Genomic DNA, 21,706 nt, shown 5'->3' with positions numbered 1-21,706 from the left:
TTCCTCCCCACCCTCTGAGGGCCATCTCCAAGAGCGGAGACACCGGACCCCTGCCCTTCTCTCTCCCCCAGCCTCTCCTGGCTTTGCTCAGGACAACAGATGAGGGGTAGGGAGGCAGCAACAATGAAAGTAATAACAATCAAATCCTGGAAACAAGTGGGGGCAGCTTAATTTTGTCTCTAACCGGTTTCCGCCGACCTTTAGCTCATTCACTGGTTCTTTCCTTGTCTCACGTCCTTGGAACTCTGCTTGGCGGTTTCTCCTCTGATTTTCTCTGACTTCTAGGCATCGGACATAGCAGGAAAGTGTTCTTAAGTGGCAGGCAGAAGCCAAGGGCCGGCTTTTATTTTTGGAACAGAAGGGGAGAGGAGGTATTGTCCTGATTCCAGGGATGGGGCAGGGAGATGCTGATACACCTGTACTGAGGTCTCTTTGGGAGCCAGCTGGGTTACCAGAGTTGGCAGCGGCTGGAGGGGTTCATGAGGGTGCCATGGGGACAGTGGAAGTGTCTGGCGAAGGCTGGGCTGTTGCTTAGGGGCCCGTGGATTCGAAGGGTAGGAGGGCTGTGAGTGTCCTGAGGATCCTGGGTGCTGGGGTCCCTACACATCACCTGGGGAGAAAGAGAGGTCCATACAGGGTAAGGAGAAAAGCAGGGTATCAGGGTCAGCAGGACACGGCAGACCTGGTGACCAGGTGGTAACGAGGGACAGCAAAGATAAAAGCAGGGATAGCAATGCTCCGAGGGCCACGTGGAGAAAGGAAGATATTTGCCATTTGCGGGTCATTTAATCTGGCAGTGGGTATCTGGGGAGGGCTGGTCTGTGCAATCATACCATTTGTAAGTGCCCCAGAGGTGGGTCTGCTGTAAGAACACTGTGTGGGTCTTTAAGTACCCTGAGGAATTGGGGGCACGATCTGCCGAGGGAGAAGATGGCACTTAGCGGGGCTCCTGTCAGGTGGGGACCCCACTGCGTGGCGAGGTCTCCGAGGAGGAATGTGGTCTATAGATAGTCTGTTAAGGCTCTTTTTGAAGGGATCTGTGTTTCCAGAAGAAATGAGAGAAGGTAAAAGTCGGGCTCATCTCAAGGAGGGATTTGGGAATAGAGTTGTTTTCCTTTTTTTGAAGGCACTGCTGAATTTGGTAGAAGAATTTATAGCAGGATGAAGGGATGGTCCCAAGGGGACATGTGTGAAAGGATGACATCGGGGATTTGTGCAACAGAGGGTTGGTGGCATTGGGGGGAGATGCTTAACAATATCTGAGTGTTAACAATAGGGTATTTATCTGACATGGACTAAGCCCTGGTGGGAGGTGTCGGCTGCCTACCTGGGCATAGCTTCGGAAGAAGAGTTGCCAGGGGCTGAGGTTCAGGCTGGGCAGGGTGGTCTCCCCACGGTACCATAACAGCCTCTTGCTGTATGCCTGGATATGGGAGTGGGATGGAGAGTCGCCCTTAGGCTCTAGACCCGTGGCCATCTGGAAATCTGATGCCCTACACGCAATATCCAAAACCAGTTCATGGTCCTTCTTTCCAAGTTCTGCACTGACACGCTGCTCTGAGCCAGGAGAAAAGGTACTTGCCGTGAGATCTATGGATCTAGAAAAGAGGGCTCTATGGAGTCGGAGGGGGTCCTCAAGTTGCCACCTGTTCAGTGGGGATGTGAAGGGCAGAAAGTTTTGCTATGTTTGCCTGAGGGATGGTGGAAGGAAAAACTGGGGACAGGCTGTCTATTCTGCTGGTAAAAATAGATCGCAGCCCTTGGGATGTGAGTTACCTGCAGTGCAATGGCCAGTCCCCCCGTGTCTGCAGCATCCTCCAGGAATGTGCGGGAGCCATTGAAGAAGGTCCCGTTGGGTAATGGAAAGGCAGCATAGTGGCGCTCCAGGCACACTAGCGCCCCCTGTAGGGCATGGGTGTCACAGGCTGGGCAGCCCCCAGGGAATACTGTTGAAAATGGGGCAAGGGAATGAAACGGTGAGGCGTGATGCAGGGGTGAAGACATGGGGGTACCACAAACTGGGCTGGCTCCCAGGAGCACTGCAAAGGCTTCAGAACTGCACCCCCCCCACCCCAGAACCCTCGCACAGCCTCCCTTCTCCCCCTCTAGGATGCCTTTGGGGCCTTCACCTGGGTTCCCGATGGCCCCATCTCCCAACGGCCCGCTGTTACTCACGGAGCTGGTAGAAGATGTGCAGCAGCTCATGGGCCATAACGCTGCCGGCAGCGCCAAAGTTCACAGCTCTAGGGAGCAAGGGCTTGTCTTACCCTCAGAATCCTTCCAAGTTTTTGGCCCCAATTCTCCAACCATCAGCCGCATCCATCATTCATCATAACATTGGTCCAGTGCTCTTGGGAAACTTAGAATGGCCCATACCTGGGGTAGCCAGGGTGGAAAAACGGGGGTTGGAGGAGTCCGGCTGGGAAGACCACCACATGGTCAGGTATTGAATAGTAGGCATTTACGCCCCAGGGGAGCACCTGCCACCTGTGGAAAGAGTACATATGAATACCAGCTCTATCATTTACATGCCGTCCTTCCCAAATACTGTCACTGTTCCTGTTTCCCTGAGCCTCTGGCTTTCTTTCCTGCTGATTTTGGACGGCTATCTTTGGGATGCGGTGTCTGTGTCTCCCTCGCCCTCATACCTGTGGTTGGGGAAAGGCTGCAGGAAACTCCGGATGACTCTAGCTCGGCGGGATCGGACACAGCTCAGGAAGGACTGCAGGAAGCTGGGTCCAAGTTGTATCTGGGAGGAGGCAGGAGGCAACTCGAATACACGGAGACAAATGTAGATGCACACTGATATACCCTGATGCGGACATCTGAACCCAGACAGATAAGCCCTGATGCGCGGACATCCCCGGAATGGTGGAAAACCAGCGCCATGACACCAGTGCCTGCGTGGTACAAACAGGCTTCACACGTACCAGCACACAAATACTCAGGCAAGTCACACGAATGCATGGATGCGAGTGCTCACACGCGCTCAACGTGACCTGCAAAGATTCTACTCTTCTGTTGGCAAGATCCATAGTGTGGCTATCCACCCATCAGGCCCCAGCAGCACCAGGGCAGGGAAGGGGTTTCTTAGGATCAACTAGGGAAAATGACTGTCTGCCACTCTGGTGGATCAGGGTGGGTGAAGAAGTTGAGGGTTAAAGAGTAACTGGCAAGGGCAGGAACCCACATCGTTGTATTCTTGTCTGGCTGGGTCTGGCTTCAAGGCCCATTCCGGGGCCCCCATCTTCACCTGCAGCTGGGTGACCTGGGAAGAGACACAAAGGTGGAAGGAACCTAGCTGCCCCAAGTGTTATCAGAAGGAATCTCTCCTGCTCACTGCCCCGTCCCTTCCTCTGGTAGTGCCCCCAGGATGTGTGTGCGGCATATTGGTGTTTATACTTGCGCCCTTGGCCTTGAGCACGCTCCTCCAGGCCCTCTGATCTCTTGATCCAACACTCAGTTCACACCTACTACACGTTCCCACACTGTCTCCTTCTCCTGGCCTTACCTTGTCCTGGACCTTTGCCCGGGTCTCTTCATCCATCCAAGGAAGCATTTGGAAGCGAGCGATGAGGGCATCCTTGATTGCAGTGAATAATTCCATGGCCTGTGGGCAGGACGGGGCAGGGAGAAAGAAACAGGATCAAGTTCAGCCTCAGTGCTGGGCCCTGCCCACTGGGCCTCTAGGAAGGGGCCTCGACCCTGAGGGGCTGCCAGAAGGAGGAAGGTCTCAGACAGAGAAAGTGGAAAGTGCTACCTACTAGGTGACCAAAAACTCAGGGTACGGAGAGCTGTGGGGATGTGAAAGAGGTACCAGGCACAGAAGGGGAAGGTGGGAACTGGTCACGCCTGACACCTGACGGGGTAGACAGCTCCTTTCCGTGACACTGTCCTTTCTCTCGGCCAGGCAATCGTCTCAGAAAGTGGCGGGAGGAGGTGGACCACCATCCCCTTCTCTGCTCTCGAGGGCCCTCGTCCTCACAGCCTGTTTCTTACAGCCTGCATTTCCTCTCTCCATCTTCCAGGGTTCCTCAGCTTCGCAACAAGCTGAAGCCTGCCCAGCTTCACACCCTGACTGTGCACTGACTGCTTCCTCAGCCATCTACCGCCGTGTGTATTTCCTTTCTTGATGGAGGAAAATGGATGACGACACTGGGAGCCTGAGTTCAAATCCTAACTCTGCTATTTGGTAGCTGTGTGATCTTGGGCAAGTTTCTTAACCCCTCTGTGCTTCAGTTCTCTCTGCTTTAAAATTATAATAATAGTAGGAATTAAAGTAGTTGGTGCAAAGTGCTTATAAGAGTATCAGGCACATGGTGGGCACTGAAAAGTGTTCAGTAGTTATTTATTGGCACTTCTGAAGATGATAGCATTCCATTCTGATGTCATTTCACGTGTTGTTAAAAAAAAATCATAGGTAAACAAGGGGTAGGCTTAGAGGTCATGCAGTTCAATTTTCTCATTTTATGGTTGAAGAAACACATGAGCAGGAAAGCTGGGCGACTTGTCCAGGTCAGTGTGTGTCGTGCGGACTTCGTGTCTCAGAGCTAAACCATGCAGACCCTAGGGATGGAGCGTGTCCCTCTCTGGGTTCTCTAACTGGCTGGTTCTCTGACCACAGAGACCATCAAGAAGAGCAAAGTCGCTAGAACTAGGAGAGGATGGGTTGGCGGGGAAGGGGCGGAAGGACGTGGGCTGGGGAAGGGCCCTCACGTACAGCACTTCGGGTGCTGGGGCCGAAGGCCTCACGGACAAACAAGGCTGCCAGCGTAGGCTTGAAGAAGGCTGCTGTCTTCTCCACACACGTCATCCAGCGAGGGTGGGCAGGCTACAGAAACAAAGCTGGAATGAATGGCTCCCGCCAAGGCGTCTTCCTCATCCACTTTCCCAGGCCAGTCTCACCTAGACCTTCACCCCCAGAGCACGCTCTCTTTGCTGGACTTTCTGGGTTTGTCTCCCTTTACTCTATAACCCCTTTTGGTGACACACATGGGGTCATGCTGCTTAGCAAAGAGGGGCTCACATCTCCTCCGGGATTAGTCTCATGAGCCTGGGTTGGGCAAACTCTCCTTGTTTATTGCCTATTGAATTTGAAAGCCAGGCCACCGGGAGGCATCCTTCTGGATGACTGAAAGGCTCCTGGGAAGGACAGAACTAGAGCCAACCCTCTCACTTTAGCAGGTCTGCCTGCCACCCTGTCCCCGCCCACCACGCCTGCCACCCTGTCCCCACCCACCACGCACAGAGCCCCGCGGAGACTCCCATCCTCCCAAGCTTCTTTACTTAAAAAAGAAATTGAAGAAGGAAGAGACTCCCTGCCTCCTGCCTTCCTACCCCACTCTCCAAATGGTTATTGAGGATCATATGGTAAGACCTTGTCTTATAAAGAAGGAAGTTATCAGAGTAAAATTGGGTTTTAGATACCATATTGTTTGGTGGGAGAAGAAGAAAAAAGAAAAGACTAAATATACGAATTCAGAGCACTAAGACACTTTCTGCCAAATCAGGGAAAAGGATATAGGATGAGAGGATGGACGTCTTCAACTTCAAAGGCAGAGAAACGGTTAGACAGAAAATCAAAAGAGGGGACTTCCCTGGTGGCGCAGTGGTTAAGAATCCGCCTGCCAATGCAGGGGACACAGGTTCGAGCCCTGGTCCGGGAAGATCCCACATGCCACGGAGCAACTAAGCCTGTGCACCACAACTACTGAGCCTGTGCTCTAGAGCCCGTGAGCCACAACTACCGAGTCCGCGTGCCGCAACTAGTGAAACCCACGCACCTAGAGCCCGTGCTCCGCAACAAGAGAAGCCACGGCGATGAGAAGCCCTCGCACCACAATGAAGAGTAGCCCCCGCTCGCAGCAACTAGAGAAAGCCCGCGTGCAGCAATGAAGACCCCACGTGGCCAAAAATAAATACATAAACTTATTAAAAAATAAAAAAAATAAAAACTCAAAGAGGGCCTTGGCAACTGGGGTGTTTTTTAACACATGTTTGACCAGAGACATATTACTGCCATAGGCGTTAGTTTCTGCAAAAATCCCCCGGTCAAATAATGTGCTAACAGCAGGATGCAAAAACTAAGAAACATAAAAGAAAGACGTTGGGGTGGATGGCTTTGAAGAGACGACCAAGCGTAGGCCCAGAGATGACGCAGGGCAGGTGAGAAACAAATTCAGGAAGCTGGCCTAAGGGAAAGCTGAGCTGCGACTTAGGAAAAACCGGCTAACATGCTAATTTGGGCTGAGTGGGCTGAAGTCATAAGACTTCATTCCTGTAACTTATTTATTTCCCCAGACGTCCTGGCAGGTCAGGCAGTTAGGCTGCCACCACGCATTCCGGTCCTAAGGCTGGAGAGAGTTTATGGGGCTTCCGACAAATGAGGAAAGAGAAAGGAAGGCCAGCACTTCTGTCATCGAAGACACTCCCGGGCCTGCCTATTAGAATGTTTATCATTTTGGAGGTTGCTCCAGACCCGGGTGCCCACATCTGTGCGTTCTTGTCTGTCCGCTCACCATGAGACCTATTAAGGACCTTCTCCTGTTGAGGAGAAGGGACTCAGACACTTTCCATAGTGTATTACTTGGAGCTCTGAAACTCACAAATGTGAAATGCAAATAGAAAGGCAACCTCGGTCTGATAGCAATGCCTGGGTCAAGGGCAGGTGCTGCAGGCCCCCGATGACAAGCTCGGCTCTGAGGCTGCCTTTCATCAGACTGCTGCCGGGGGTGGAGGGCTGCACCCGGGACAGAAGCAAACACATCAGCCTTGAGCTTGGTAGTGTGGACCTGCCTGCCCTTTCTACACCTCCTGGTTCTTGAGTTGTTTCCTGATCCCTTTGGCTGGTGCCTGCCCTTCTCTCCAAAAGCCTTTGCCTGTTCCATGCTGTTGCCCATAGCTCAGGCCACGGCAGGCCCTGACCTGGTTCCTGGAGAGTGTGGACACCACCGCGGACCACCCACTGCGCACCCTGTGCCACTCTGGGATTCTTTTGGTCACACTTGTGCTGAGTCATATGTTCTACGTGCGGGAAAATAACTTCCAGAATCTATAAATGAACGTAAGTCTCAGGAGTGGAGGTTGGCAGGTTGTATATTCACTGCTGGGGGTTATGCGTATCTGAGCTGTCTCTCAAGACATGGAGTGATAGAGTATACCACATTGATTGAAAATAGAGAAAAAGAAAAAAAATCATTGCTAAAATATAAAGGATAGAAGAAATACTTCAAACCCAGGATAATGAGGCTCAAAAGATTAATTTTAAGGAACAGAAAAATGTTGCGGGAGTGGGAATGTGGGAGGGATGGAGTGGGAGTGTGGGATTAGCAGATGCAAACTATTATATACAGGATGGATAAACAACAAGGTCCTACCGTAGAGCGCAGGAAACTATATTCAAAACGCTGTGACAGGGGCTTCCCTGGTGGCGCAGTGGTTGAGGATCTGCCTGCCAATGCAGGGGACACGGGTTCGAGCCCTGGTCTGGGAAGATCCCACATGCCGCGGAGCAACTGGGCCCGTGAGCCACAACTACTGAGCCTGCGCTTCTGGAGCCTGTGCTCCACAACAAGAGAGGCCGCGATAGTGAGAGGCCCGTGCACCGCAATGAAGAGTGGTCCCCGCTCGCCGCAACTAGAGAAAGCCCTCGCACAGAAACGAAGACCCAACACAGCCAAAAATAAATAAATTAATTAATTAATTTAAAAAACCCCAAAAACCCTGTGATAAACCATAATGGAAAAGGATATGAAAAAGAATGGATATATATGTATAACTGAATCGCTTTGCTACACAGCAGAAGTTAACACAACACTCTAAATCAACTATACTTGAAGGAAAAAATCTTTTAAAAAAGAAAGAAAAAAAGTTGCAGATACAAGCTTAGAACCATGAGTAATGACAGACATGATAAAAATCAGGAAAAATTCCAAGAGTCTGGAGAGAAGCAAATTTTTGCACAATTTTCAGTAAGGGGAAGGTAGATTTTAGAGATTACAGGTGAGTCAGGAATCCTTAATGTTAATTTCTAAACAAAATTCTAGAATGAATCATTAAACCGACTATTTTTGAACACTTGGAAAATAATGTGTAACTCCTGAGGGCCAGCATAGCACCACTGAGGACGAATAATATCAAAACCCTTTTGAAATGTCATCACTTTTAAAGGATCATTAAATTAGGACAAACGGTAGATCTGGAGTCACAAACTCAAACAGGGGCCATGAGGTAACCTAAGTGAGAGCAGCAGTCCAACGTCAGAACCCCAGGACAAGGGGTACGGCAAACCGGAGAGAGGGACGCAGCCCTGCTGGCTGCATCACTCAGTTCGTCATTTGTCGCCCCTGGAGACGGCTAGCTCCGTGTTGCCAGAGCTTCACATTGACAACAACAAAAAAGGCTGGAACTCTGAGTCTTGCTGTGCCATCACCTAACAGTTTATAAAAAGCTTCAAAGGCCAACAACACACACCTATGGGCCAGATTCAGCCTCAAGGACCACCGCAGTGCTCCCTCTGTACAGAGAATTCAGTATTTACGAACTGTGGATTATTAACTTAAACCCTCATACTTCAGTTGCGCCAGCTATAAAAATGAGCCTAATGCCTGTTCTGCCTTCCTGTTCCGCTTTCCTCACAAAGCTACTTGGGAGAGCAGGGGAAACACTACGTGGAACGTGCTCTGTAAATTCTAAAGTTCTGCCCCACTCTGTTGGCATGATTTTGATTTCAAGATAGCAGTTGGTAAAACCAAAACTTACATCTTTGTGAAATCGATGGAGAAATCCACGTTAAATGACAGTGTGACTTGAGTGGATTCTGACTGACTGGTCCATAAGGGAACATCAGTGATTACTGACTCCAAGTTAGTACGAGCTTCCCCGACCACCCCCCCCGCTGGACATCGAAGCACGTCCTCACCTAGTATGCCTCTCTCCCTTTCCTGTTTTATTTTTTCATAACACTTAATACCATCCAATATGTTTTTTTCAGCTTACTGTCATTCTGCCTCCATTAGAATATAAGTGTTTGAGGGCAAGGATTTTTGTCTATTTTGTTCATGAAGATTCCCAAGGGCCTAGAGAAGTGTCTGGCATATAATAGGGGCTCAATTAACATTTGGTGCGTAAATGAACTGATGACTCTACGCTAGGTCTTCAATAATCTGACCCAATACTCTTCCCTCTGCAGAATTTTACCAGTAATCTAGATGAAGATGCTATAAATAAAACCATGAATGACCTGAGGCAGAAATAACAGATCATTGAAACAAAGGCTAAAATTACCTGAATAAATTGGGATGTTGCGCTGAATGTAAACAGTTCACGTTTAACGGGCAAAAATGTGAGGTTCTGCTTTTAATTCCCCAAACTCAGCTTCTCAAGTTTAATAAGAGGAAGACCTGGCTTAACAGCCAGGTTCATTGACGATATATTCAAAAGTCATAAATAAAATACGGTCAGATAATGAGACCTAACAGGCCTTCTGAATGAGGGCATTATCCATTAGAATTCGTTCAGAAGAATATGGTTAGACATCTGTAATTAACAACCACTGGATAGAAATACAAATTTTGATCAAATCAAGGCCAAAACCTTGGTGGTATCTTTGACTCCACTTTCACTCTCACACCACACATCCGTCAGGAAACACTGCTGCTTACCTTCAGGATATGATCTTTTAAAACATAAAACAGATAAATCCCTCTATAGGCCCCTGTTACATGCAGAGAAAAACCCAGGTCCTTACAGTGACCTACCAGGCCCAGGATGATCCCCTCCTCCCCTCTCTGATTTCCTCCCTACTCTTACCCTATTTGCTTTCTCTGTTCCAGGTGTGCTGGCTCCCAGGCTGATTCTCAAACCCCCCAGGCCAGGCTCCAGCAGCAGTAGGACAGCCTTGCCTGCAAGCCCCATCACCTCTGCTCAGCCAAAGCCACCAGGAGGATCCCTCACACTGCACCAAGCCTTAGCCAGCCTGCCCCGTGCCTTGTTGCAATGAAACGACATCCCTGTCTCCGCCGGAAAACCCGTTCTTCTCCCTAGACACTGCTTCCGTCCTACCTCCCGTTCAGATATCCCACTGATCATTTAAACCCACCCTCATCTCTCCCTCTTAGGAATTCCAAGAGTATCTAAACCAGAGTTTTCTCAGAACCCAGTGACGCCCATTCATTTACTTAGCGTATGACTGCTTTTGTGTTACAAGGACAGAGTTGAGTGGTTGCAACACAGATCACATAGACCACAAAGCCAAAAATATTTACTATCTTGACCTTTATAGAAAGAATTTGCCAAAGCATTTTTTGTTACCACCCACTATTTCTCAATCCTGCACAGTTTGCGGTTAAAAATATGGCCTCCCGGGTCACACAGACCTGTTTCGGAGTGTGTTCCTTCACTTAGGAGCTGTGTGGTCTTGGGAACATTACATGTCCTTTCTGAGGACCTCAGAGGGGTTCTGGGAGTAGTAAATAAAATAAGCAATGCCTGACACAGAGTAACTACTCCATGTATTTCAGCTTTTATTATTAATATGTGTCATACCTGGTACTGTTCCAGACAGGTGAAAGGGCTTCACCAAGTCACAGAACTATTTGTTGGTAGGGTTTGATTCAGATTTTAAGCCCAAGGACAATTATATATCCTATTAGATACATAACGCTGTTTAGAATATGTATATAAAGGATATATATGTGTATTAAGGGTGGTGACTTTAGCAATTCATAAGCCTTCTAAGTTTTTTAAGTGTGAATTTCAATGTTGGCATTCTTACACCTTTCAAGAAGCGCCACCAGGCCACGGTTCTGGGATTTCCCGGAGGCCGTCTGGTGCCAGGGATTTTGTAGCAACCCTAACTAAGAGGGGTTGGGGCTCTGTCTCATCTGAGTCAAGGGAAAGGCTGAGCCACAGGTTCTTGGGGACTAGCCTACCTGAGTGAAAATTCCAGAAAGGTTTTTGGGTTTTCTTTCTTTCTTTTTTTTTTTTAAACAACGATTAAGCACACAGACTCTGGAGCCAGACTTCCAGAGTTCGAATCCCAGCTCTCACAACTTACTAGGTATATTACCCCGAGCAAGCCCCTTAACCTTCGGGTCTCAATTTACCCATCAATAAAACAGGGACAGAACGGTCTGCCCATCTCATGGAATTGTTGTGAGGATCAAATCAGCTCATGTATCTAAAGGGCTTAGAAAAATATCTAGCACATTTGAAAGTCTCAATAGGCAATAACTACATTCCAGTCCCTGCGTTTACAATTCCCTTCTCTGAATTCCACAGATATTTCAGGTTGCCAAAGCCATGAGTTTCTCCAAGGCAGAGAAATGGTCCACAAATTACTAAGAAAAGAAACCCAGTGATTTTCAAGACTACCCTGAGGCCTTGCCTGAGGATGGAGGGCACCTTATGTTCTAGACGCCTCCTCCTGGGATTGGATGTGTCGACCTAGGATTTCAAAGTTCTCAGTAACTGAGTATGGACAGAGTAGACCTTGGTTAGTAGAGCACGTTTGGTACAGCTCCCTCCTCTGATATGTTGGGATCTGCACCACGAAGCCCACGGTGCGGCCGACAGAACCCTCGGGATGTCAGAGATGAGCTCCTCGTGAAGCACCTTTGGACATGGAACACTGGAGTCACCGAGACAAAGGGAAGGTCCCTGCCTCTTACTCCAGTGAACCCTAGGCTGTATGTCCGGCCCCTCAAATCACAGCGCTCAGGATAACCAGGCAAATAGTCTAGGGGTCATGACAAAAGAAAAGCAGGCCTTGATCACTTTAGAGCTTTATATCTAGACTTTAACAATCAGCAAAAGGCCCTGGAGGTAGCCGGACGTGTGCCTAAGGGTCTGGTCCCTGGTGCCTCAGCTCTCAGTGTAAGCCTTGAGTGCCTCCACGAGAGCCCAGACCCTGGGGCATCTATCTTCATGCCCCTCCCTGAGGGGGCTATGCCCACGTTTATCCCCCCAAATGACAGATGCTCCTTTAGCCCCCCATCCGGGAGAATTCCTCCCCTCCCCTCCTCACCGTGGGTGGTCGTCCTGTCAGCTCCCCCAGTTTCTGGCTCAGCAATCTGCGTGCCTCTTGGAATTTACTGTCCAGGGCTGGAGAAAGGGTCCCCACCAGACCCAAGATCATGTGACTCTGCAGAAAGTCCCTGTGGAGAGAAAAGAGACCCACAATATACCCCCGGGCTCTGGGGAAAACACCAGAAAAGCTTCCGCTTGGATAGGTCACCTTGATACTCTCAGGGAAGCCCTTCTCTGTATTAATAGAGAATAACTGCTTCACATGTGAACACGTCAAGAAGGGCTTTTCAAAAAAAAAAAGAAGGGCTTTTCTATCTTTTTTTTTTACCCTAGTTTAAAAATACTTTATTGCTAAAAAAATTCCAAAACGATTAAAGTATCATCAAAGTTCACTGATCACAGATCACTTTAACAATTAAAATAATACCGAAAAAGGGTGAAATGTTGCGAGAATCACCCAGATATGACCCAGAGACATGAAGTGAGCAAATGCTATTGGAAAAATGGTGCCCACAGACTCGCCTGACACGGGGTTGCCCCAAACCTTTCACTTGTAAAAAACCACAATCTCTACAAAGTAAAATACAGCGGACGCAAAATTAAATGTTATCAACTAGAGTCACCATGTTGTACATTAGATCCTGAGACTTTGTTCACCTTACAACAGAAGGTTGGTACCCTTTCCCCAACGTCTCCCTATTTCCCCACCCTTCAGCCCCTGGCAACCACCGTTCAAAACTTTTGTCTGTTTTAAGAAGAGCTCTTCTTGATGTGGGTTGGGCTGGGGTGGAGAATGATAGAAGAAAGAACCAGATGAAGAGGCGGACCTCTCAAGTCACAGCGGGGGTGGGGGTGGGGGAAGGATCTGGGCTAGATGAAGGCTGGACTTAGATTCAACCAAACAGATTGAGCTATTTCCACAACCAAGAAACCTCAGCTCATCTTAAGATGCATCTTCTAAGAGCAACAAAGCTGGGATCCAGGACCTTTCTCTGCCCAGCTGGAAACTCTCTCACCGGGTTTGATTTGTATCCTTACATAGGATACAAATCACACCTGCGTGAATGGTTGTTTGCTTCTCCCTGAAAGAATTTCTAGACGTTGCTGCCACTGAGTTACCATGAAGATGGGCTTTGAGCCCAAGGCCCTGGAAGGAAGCCACTGCCTTCAAGTGGTGGCCACACAGTATCAGGGACAGCAGTGAGCCCAACACAGAGCCTCACCCTCCCTCCTCCCACCTTCCTCGACGCCCTGATCTTTCCCACAAGGGCCCCAGAATCCTCTCACTACAGATGAGAAACAGCCTCTCCCCCAGGTTCTTCCCAGCCTTCACCTCCTCCATCTACTCATCCCACGTACCTTCTCCTCCCACCCACACCCCTCAGCTGCTGACAAGACATAAATGCCCAGCTGTCCCCAGCAACTGGCCTTCGAGCATCTCCCACAGCTCAGAGTTTCTTCACAGGCTGGGTGCTACTCCCAGCAAACCCCATGTCTTGTCAGATACCTGGATCCCTCATTTCGTGTGTGTTTCCCTACCCCATGCCCCCCCGAGCCCCTCTTCCTGTTTCCACCATGTCCTCCTGGGCCATCCATCCCACCCGCTCTCTGCCCCCACATGGCCCCAGATCCCTCCCATCTTTCTGCGAGGCCCTTACTAGCCTGCGTTCTCCAGTCTTCTTTGTCCCTGAGACCTCCGGTCCTCGGACCCTCTTTCCATCACCCTCCCACGTGGGGCAAACCTGTGCTTCGACAGCTGCTTTTCAACCAGTTGCGACATGTTTTTCAAATACTCCAGGTCATGGACTGCGACGGGATGAGAGGGGCTCAGGGACATTGGTGCGAATGTCGCTTGCAAGCAGGACAACCAATCGATGGCAGGGGCCATTTCCTTAAAGGAGGGATACGGAGGCTTGGGGGGACAGGAAAGGAGGAGAGGGGGCATCCCCTCCCTCAGGTAGGAAAGGGAGTGTGGGTGGGTGGGGGTTGAGGGAAAGGATGGAGCCAGGAAAGTTAGGGATGGAATGGAATTAAGGAAATAAGGAGGAAGAAGACAAGAAGGTCAAGAAAGTTTGGGAGCGAGACCCTCAGGCCCATCTTCATCCAGTCCCTGGTTCAAGGTACCTGCAGTTGGTCAATCGTGACCATCTGGAAGAGCTTTCCCTGTGCCTGCTGCTCCGGGGGCCTCAGAAACTGGTACAGCTGTGAGTTAATGGAGATGGAAAAGGAGGCGTGTTCTCCCACCTTGTTTGGGTCTCCTCCCAGCAAGGTTCCCAGGCGATTCAGGTAAGTCAGGTATTCCCGCAGGATCTGGGGGAGACGCAACCTCAGTCACAGCCACCGTCGGCCCCTGCCTTTCTCTAGCACAAGAGGTCAGGACCTTGGTCCCCAGTGCCATCTTACCTGGGCATAGTTCATCTCCTGCTTTTGCTTGAGGGGAACGTCAAACTCTGGCTGGTCTATCTGGACACAAGAGAGACTGAGAGAAGTGGGGAATGTGGAGGAAGGAGAGGACAGGTGTGGGGAGATGGGCATTTACCAGGAAGATGGCCCCAGGAGATGGACTAAAGGGGGCACAGAGGAGGAGCCAGAGAGCAAGGAAAGCCAGGGACTGGGGGCGAGGGACATGGGGGAAGAGTACAGATGTGCAAATGTGCAAAGAAGGTACTTCAACCAGTTTGGGGGTACTCAGCAAGAGAGAAGCATAATAACCCATGTCCCATAGGGAATCACTGTCTGTGCCAGGGCCAGGTCTAGGGTAAAGGGAGTGAGATACCCGTCTCAAGTGCAAAAGTTGAGAGGTACTGAAAACTCAGTAATCAAGATCGATAATATCTTAATTGAAATTTAAAAAATCTAAATTAACGCTAAAAATCCCCACAGAATAAAATAGCAAAACTTTGCTCATCATGTATTTTCCCCAAAAATCCACAATGTATTTTTGATCATTTTTTTTGAATTGTAGATGTTTCCCCAAAAGTCCACAATAGAGTTTTGATCCATTGTTTTTTCCAAAAAAAAAAAATCCACGATGAATAAAAATTTGATATTTTGTTCATCATGGATTTTTCCGTTGATTTTGACATTAAAAAAATATTTATTGAAATACTATTTATCTTGATTAGTGAGTTTGGGTGCCCTCTTAAATTCTGCACCCCAGGCAAGTAGCCCACTACCCTCACGTGCTTCACCCTACTTCTGACATCGGTGTGTCCTTGTTTCTATCCCGAAGATCTTTGCTCCCACGTTTTTTGTTTTACTTCTCCGACTTCAATATCCTACTCCCCCCTGGAGCTATATACTTTTCTGCTATCTTGAATAAAGCTTTCACTTGACTCCTTTGTCACATTTTCTGTCCAAACTTTAAAGAACTAAAAGTCATCTATGCCTTTGCTTCAACTTCCTTACCTTCCTCCTAACTCCATAAAATCGGAGTCCATCTCCATGACCATTTTGATGCTATGTCTAGAAGGTTTCCAATGGTGTCTTTTCATTCCTTATTTTCTAAGCTCAGAAGTCTCTGGAATCAAAGATAACCCCTCCCTCCTGAACTGGTCTCTCCCCTGTCCTTTGTGGCTCAGCTGAGCTGGTCTGACCCCCACCTCCTGACCGTTCTTACTCTTCTCCAGCACCACCTCATTGGGGTGCTCCCTCTGTAGTTCACTCTCTCTACCTGTATTTCCCCTTAGAGACCATTCAGTCTCAAGGTGATGGGAACCACCCTCCTCCCATTCACACCAAACCAACACTGTGGGGTCATTGTCTAGTTTCTCCATTTCTCTTATTGATATTCAGTCAGTCACCAGTCAAATCACCATGGACCATCCATCACCACTAGGATGAGGATGTAGGTAGCTGCCTACATCCTCATGCCTGGCCTCACTTTCCATTTCTGCCACAATCATCTTAGTTCAGAATCAACGTGGCTCATCTAGCTGCCTCGGCACCTCTAGGCTGACCTCGAAAACCGCTGACTGTACTTGGGCTCTACGTACAACCGTCATATTTGAAAGGCCTTTGTAGCTCATTTTTTTCTATTATGTCAAAAGTTATCACCTCAGTCCAGTGTCATAGGCTGGGAATAATCAGTCTCAACTTCATGTCTTCAGCGTCACTCTTACCTTCCACTGCACCCCACCCCTACCCGCAAATCCTCTGTTCGACAGACCAGCCTCCTTGCTGACCCCACAGAGGTGTCACGCCATTCCAGGCTCTTCCCTTAGCTCAGGACTTCCCCGCAGCCCTTATAAGGCCCTTTAGCTTCACCGTCAGCTGTACGAATCACCCAGGCTTCAGGACTCAGCCCACACTCTCCCTCCTTTGAGCTTCTCCTTAACCATTTCAGGTCTTAACCAATTTCCAAAGGCCACACCAGTTAAACTCCTCAGCACACCCTTTAGAACTGAATTTGAGAATGCCTCATGTGTATTATCAGGTCTTGTATATTCATCCTCATATAATTTCGTGGCATTTTTCAGAGTAGGGGCCAAACATATAGGGTCACATGGCCCACCACAATACCGATGCGTCCAAGGCTTTAATTTTTTTTTTACCCGCTCAGCAAACACCTGGTGTGGGCCTCTAGATGCCTGGCCCTGTGCTAGGTCCCGAGGACCTGAGCTGAATAAACCGTGGGCCTGTTCTCAAGAGGCTCAGTCTTCAACACAGCACTAAATGCTGAGACGACAGGAAATGGGAGAACAGAGGGGTTCACCTACATCTCAGCCAGGGTTTCAGTGAAGATTTCCTGGAAGGGATAGTAATCAAGGCCAAAACTTGAAAACTATGTATGGGTTTTCCAGGCTGAGTGTGCGAACTGAGGAGTAGCGTTGCAGGCAAAGGAAGCCACGTATGCAAAGAACCGAATATCCTTGGAGCCGTAAGCGAGCGAGCATGGCTTGGGGTATTAAGGAGGAGATAAGGCTGGAGGAGTTTGTAAGGGTCATACTTGCAAGGCTTTGCTAAGGATTAAGAACCAGATCCTGACGACCTAGTGAGCCATTTAAGGCATTTAAACAGAGACGACAGCATAATTAGCTCTTGGTTTAGGAAGGTCCCTCTGGGGAAAATGAAAGCTAAATCATAGGAGGGCAATACTGGAGACAGGGGAACTAGTTGAGAGACCCTGGGGGTGATTCCGAGAAGCTACAAGGAAGACCAAGACTACTTCTGTCTTCCCAGAACTGCCCTGCTGCTCCTTTCCCTAATGTCACATAAAGTCCCTGGTTCTCACATCAATAATTTCCCTAAAGATAAGTCTCTTCCCTGGATCGCACATTTTTCCTCTCCGAGGAAATGTGAGTCAGGCCCAGGTTTTACTACATTTTTTGCCAGTGCCTCCCTCACCTGGATGACCGGCGTGTACGGAGGGGTGGGAAGAGGTCGCAGATAGGCTCTGAAGAATGGGAAGTGACCATATTGACTCATCAGAAGGCTCAGAGTTCGGTTAAAGTCTAAGGGAGTCCAATCACCGGAGACTGGCCAGCCTCCAAGCTGGGAAGGAGAGAGAGAGGGCTCAGCACAGGGACAGTCTCCGAGACCAACCCCCCCACCACCATTGCTACTTCCTGACCTCTACTCTGAGTCCCTTAACCCCTTTAGGGCTCCACCTCTATCCCTCTTTCCCTACCCTCACCCAAGGTCCTAATACATCCACAGGCCATTAACATTTCCATCTCCCTCCCAAATCCCTAGGAAAGAGACCCATCCTCTAGGGGGAAAAAGCGGCAGCCTTGAGCATATGTTGGTCTTGCGTGTTATGCATCCAGAAAGGTTGATGCCCCGGGTCTCACCTCCTCAATAACTTGTCTGAGGGGACCAGCCCCTGCACCCTCAATGGCACCTGTGTCCATGCACGAGCTGTAGAACTGGAAGGCTTTCTCCTCCCCAGAGTCCAGGCGCCAGGAACCTGGGGCTTCTAGAAACCAAGTGTGGGAGAATTAAAGGAGTGGGGCACCAGCCGGGAAGGTGGGAGACAGAAAGGTTATAGGAAAGGGAAAACTTCCAGGGATAAGGAGGGAAGGGGAGAAAGAGAGGGATGAGGAAAACTGGGAAGATGGGATGAGCTGGATCAACCTGATGGAAGAAAAAGAGCTGGGAACAGGAGCACGGACAAGACAACAAGGAGGATAAAGGAGAGGTGAGGGAATTCCCTGGCGGGCCAGTGGTTAGGATTCCACACTCTCACTGCCAAGGGCCCGGGTTCCATCCCTGGTCGGGGAACTAAGATCCCACATCCCACAAGCTGAGCAGCGTGGCCAAAAAAAAGGAAGAAAGGTGAGAAAGGAAATAAAGACGAAAAGACAGGGGAGGAAAAAAAGAAATGGGATAAGTAGAGTATGGAAAAAGGAGAAAGTAGAAATGAGAGGCAGGAGGGAGATGAATGAAGGAATTAGAAATATTGGGGAAATCAGAGGACTTCTGAGGGATCAGAGAGAGGAAAGTGCATGAGGAAATGTTCAGCAAAGAGAAAACATAGGGGCAGGCTCCCCTAGTCTGGACTCTCCCCTCTCTTTGATCCCAGGAAACAAACAAACACAGGACAATAACCCAAACACAAACCCACTTGAATCCTCCACCTTCTAATATCTAACACCTCTCCCTCAGTCCCCCTGGCATCCTTTCATTCTATTATGGGCAGCAGAATTTGTCCGAAGTGTATTTTTTCTTTTCATCTCCATACCTTAAGTGAAAGCGTACCCCTCTACCATGCAGGGAATACCCACCTCCACTTTTTTCCCGTCAAAAGAAGGAGGGCAAAGGGATACATTTATTTCTTCCAGATTCCAATTGATACCGTCAACAGGTTCTCTGGGTTCCCATATGCAGGAAATGCATTCCTTTTGTTACATGCTTACTCCCAAATCCTCGCCACCATCCACCAACTTCCTGGGACCAACTTCCTACTTCCTATGTGGCCTTGGTTCCTCCCTCACAGTTTTCCTCTCAGTTCTTTTCAACACAGCCACCATCTACAGGAATCTTCTTACCTCCAGCCTTTTTAACTTGGTCCTCCTCTCCCTCCAGCATCTCTTTTGTGTCCATCTATGTTCATTCCCTTACACACAACCCAATAAAGACCCCTCCGTCACTTCTCACCCACTACACCACTTCTTTCCTCCCACCATCATCTCCAATCAGTCATCTCCATCATCCCAGTTCAGCTTCTTCCAGTTCAACTTGCACACCATGGTCCAAAGTTTCAGGGAGAACAGGAGATAATGGTGAAAAGAGGGGGGTCTGGGAAGTGATGGGAGGGAGAGGATAACACTGACAAGGGTGCATTAGGAGACAAGAAGGGTCTGAGGGCTGGACAATGAGAGTGATGGAGAGAAAGATTAAAGTGCAACAGGTGTTGAGGAGATGCCAGTGCGGGAAGACACCTGGCATAGGGTAGAAATTGAAAATTTAAGGGAGATAACACAGAAGATGGAACTTGGTGAAAGGGAGAACTTGGAGAGAATGGAGCAATCGTGGATAAATGGGAAAGGAGAGAGGATAGGGATTAGGTAAAGAAAAGATGAAGGGAGGGACAAGAAGAGATGGAAGAGAGGTGGTACCTGCGGTGAAATGTACGGTGATGGAGAAGCAAACCTAGCAGTTCCCTGAGAGCCAATGGAGGATGGTGCAAGCCAGGTGTTCCACAGGCACACAGGCTTGGAACAGTTGTGATCATTCTAGGCTCAGTGGCACCCATGGCAAGAGAATCTTCCACCCTGATTTCCTTACCCAGTATTCTCTGAAGTCGGCGCTTGTTCTCCTTTGCAAGAGCCTGAAAAGAACTAGTGGTCCTGTTGGTGTTTCCACAGGCAAAGCTAAAGAAATCAGTGCAGGGGGCCACACTGGTGTTTCCAGAGGCCAGGTAAAGACTCAGGAGGTCCCGACACACAGGCATCTCACAGTGGGCTGTGGGGAAAAGCTCAGAGCTGGGAAAGAGAAAGTGATGAGGGCTCCCCCAAGGGGCTAAGCAAAGGAATGTCTGGGGAGGGAAAGGGACAGAGACCCTGGTGAGGAGGAAATGGTCTGACTGGCGGCCAGGAGCGTGATTCAAGGGGGAAGAGGTCGGGAACCCGGGGCCCCAGAAGGTCGGGATGAGTGTCAGTTAATGGACACAGAGCCTCAGGCTGATGGATGGATGGATGGGGTCCAAGAATGAGGGAGGGCTGAGTGGGTCGTGGGAGACCTAGGATCTCACTTACCAGGACCACAGCCCTTGAAAACGTAGCCCCAAAGCAGCAAAGAACCACCAAGGATTAGACTGAAAAGCAGGACTGTCATTAGCGCTCGCCTGGCCATCGCCCACTGTCTGCTGTGTACAGCGGGCAGCCCCTCTTCTGGAGATCTCTGCGCAGAGAGCCAGGAGGTGAAAACCACAAGATGGAGAGAGGATATTGGGAGAGGGGTGGGGAAAGGGAGGGGAGAGGAGAAAGAAGGGACAGTTAGTGCTAGGGCCCCTTTGTATGGAGATAACACCCCTCATTATCCCAAACCCAGCCCTCTTTGGACCCCTGGGAGCTGGCAGGGTTGTCATAAATCTGCCCCGCACAGGTCACAGAGGTCACTTACCTCCCGTCTCCTGCGGGTCCCCACTCCGCTCGCTGGCTCAGACCCCATGGCTCTCCCCCACTCGTCTTCACCCTCCTGAACTGAATGAGGAGGAGGGAGGACAGAGAAGCTGGTTCAGGAAGGGGGACATTAAAGAGAGTTATATCAGGCCATTTGGACACCTCCCCCTGCCCACCTACTCCCCCGTACACACACGCGTGTGTGCGCGCGCGCGCACACACACACACACACACACACACACACACACACACACACACACACTTGTGTATCTGCATGCCAGGGCAGTGCTCCCAGAAGTGCTTCAGAAGGAACCTCTCCCCTAAAGGTATCCCTAACCTCCCTCCCTCCCTCGCCCGTCACCTCCCTCTCCTTCACCAGTCCTGTCCTCCAAGCCTCACATCCCTCCTCTCCAGGGGCAGGCAGGGCACTCACACACACCATCCAGCCGCACCTCCCACCCTAGGCATCTGACTCCAAAAGGGAATGGCTTTCTCCAGGGGACTTGCCGTCTGTCTGGCCTTTTCTCTGGCTCCCAGAATCCTTCCTGGTCCTGCTCTAGGTGCTGAGTCTGAGGACGGGGATTCAGGAAACGGCCTCCCTCCTACTCCACCCCAGTTCCTTCTCCCTGGAGAAAGGGCGCTTCTGCCACCTGGCGCCCCTGTGCCCACTCACAAGCTATTGGCCTCTGGGTGGAGACTGTTTATCAGTCAGGAGACACCCCAGCCTCTCCTCCTCCTTTATCTCAGCCTCTCAGAGGAGACGGAGGGAGGGAGACTTCACTCCCCAGGCAGTCTTGCCCTGGGTGGCTCCTCTGGCCCTGCTCTGTGACTCTGCTCACAGAGCTTCTTTATTTCTGAAATATTCTTTCTTCTCTCCTTTCTTCTATGATTGAAACCTCTTGAGTCCTTCAATTCTCAGGTCAAATGCCACCTTCCCTGGGAGGTCTCCCTGCTCCACGCCCATTCCCCCTGCTCCCAAGCATGCCTGATGTCTTCCCTGGTGTGTCAGAGCCCTGCTGGTTGCAGGCAGAGCAGTCCATGAAAAAGCCCAACAAACCAGGAGATCTGCTAATGACTAGCCCTGTGACAATGAACAAGCCATTTAAACTCTCAGG

At 49.8% G+C, this 21,706-nt stretch overlaps 1 protein-coding gene across 7 annotated transcripts; it reads right to left on the bottom strand.

Moving 5' to 3' along the window:
• Nucleotides 1-306: 306 nt before the first annotated feature.
• Nucleotides 307-21,218, bottom strand: KEL (Kell metallo-endopeptidase (Kell blood group)). 7 transcript variants are annotated; one of them, XM_024758041.1, is made up of 20 exons: nt 21,099-21,218; nt 20,593-20,701; nt 20,226-20,370; nt 19,756-19,932; nt 17,820-17,944; nt 17,374-17,520; nt 14,431-14,490; nt 14,152-14,337; nt 13,770-13,918; nt 12,026-12,155; nt 11,491-11,613; nt 4,721-4,831; nt 3,512-3,610; nt 3,191-3,268; nt 2,649-2,749; nt 2,377-2,487; nt 2,176-2,243; nt 1,777-1,946; nt 1,328-1,423; nt 307-610 (listed from the first exon to the last, which is right to left on the bottom strand). In XM_024758041.1, the coding sequence occupies exons 2-20, from the start codon at nt 20,638-20,640 to the stop codon at nt 449-451; spliced, it is 2,286 nt and encodes a 761-aa protein (XP_024613809.1). In that variant the 5' UTR covers nt 20,641-20,701; nt 21,099-21,218; the 3' UTR covers nt 307-448. The 7 variants fall into 7 exon arrangements, 6 of the variants coding, with proteins under 6 accessions (XP_024613809.1, XP_024613811.1, XP_024613810.1 ...); XM_024758043.1 differs by having other exon boundaries at nt 20,593-20,672; nt 21,099-21,196; XM_024758042.1 differs by lacking the exon at nt 21,099-21,218 and adding an exon at nt 21,044-21,080.
• Nucleotides 21,219-21,706: the final 488 nt, after the last annotated feature.

Source organism: Neophocaena asiaeorientalis, unplaced genomic scaffold (assembly GCF_003031525.2).
Source record: "Neophocaena asiaeorientalis asiaeorientalis breed wild unplaced genomic scaffold, Neophocaena_asiaeorientalis_V1.1 scaffold206, whole genome shotgun sequence".
Taxonomy (NCBI): domain Eukaryota; kingdom Metazoa; phylum Chordata; class Mammalia; order Artiodactyla; family Phocoenidae; genus Neophocaena; species Neophocaena asiaeorientalis.
Note: the sequence above shows the minus strand (reverse complement) of the source record. Positions and strands in the feature narration are given on the sequence as shown.

What these genes read in the sequence shown, in the direction of transcription:
- KEL (XM_024758040.1), bottom strand. Translation starts at nt 21,059, where the DNA reads ATGCCTAGGGTGGGAGGTGCGGCTGGATGGTGTGT. An exon ending in AAGCAGCTGTCGAAGCACAG is followed by an intron (nt 12,156 to 13,769) that starts GTTTGCCCCACG and finishes TTCTCTCCACAG; the next exon opens with GGACTTTCTGCAGAGTCACA. An exon ending in TGACAGGACGACCACCCACG is followed by an intron (nt 11,614 to 12,025) that starts GTGAGGAGGGGA and finishes CCATGTCCAAAG; the next exon opens with GTGCTTCACGAGGAGCTCAT.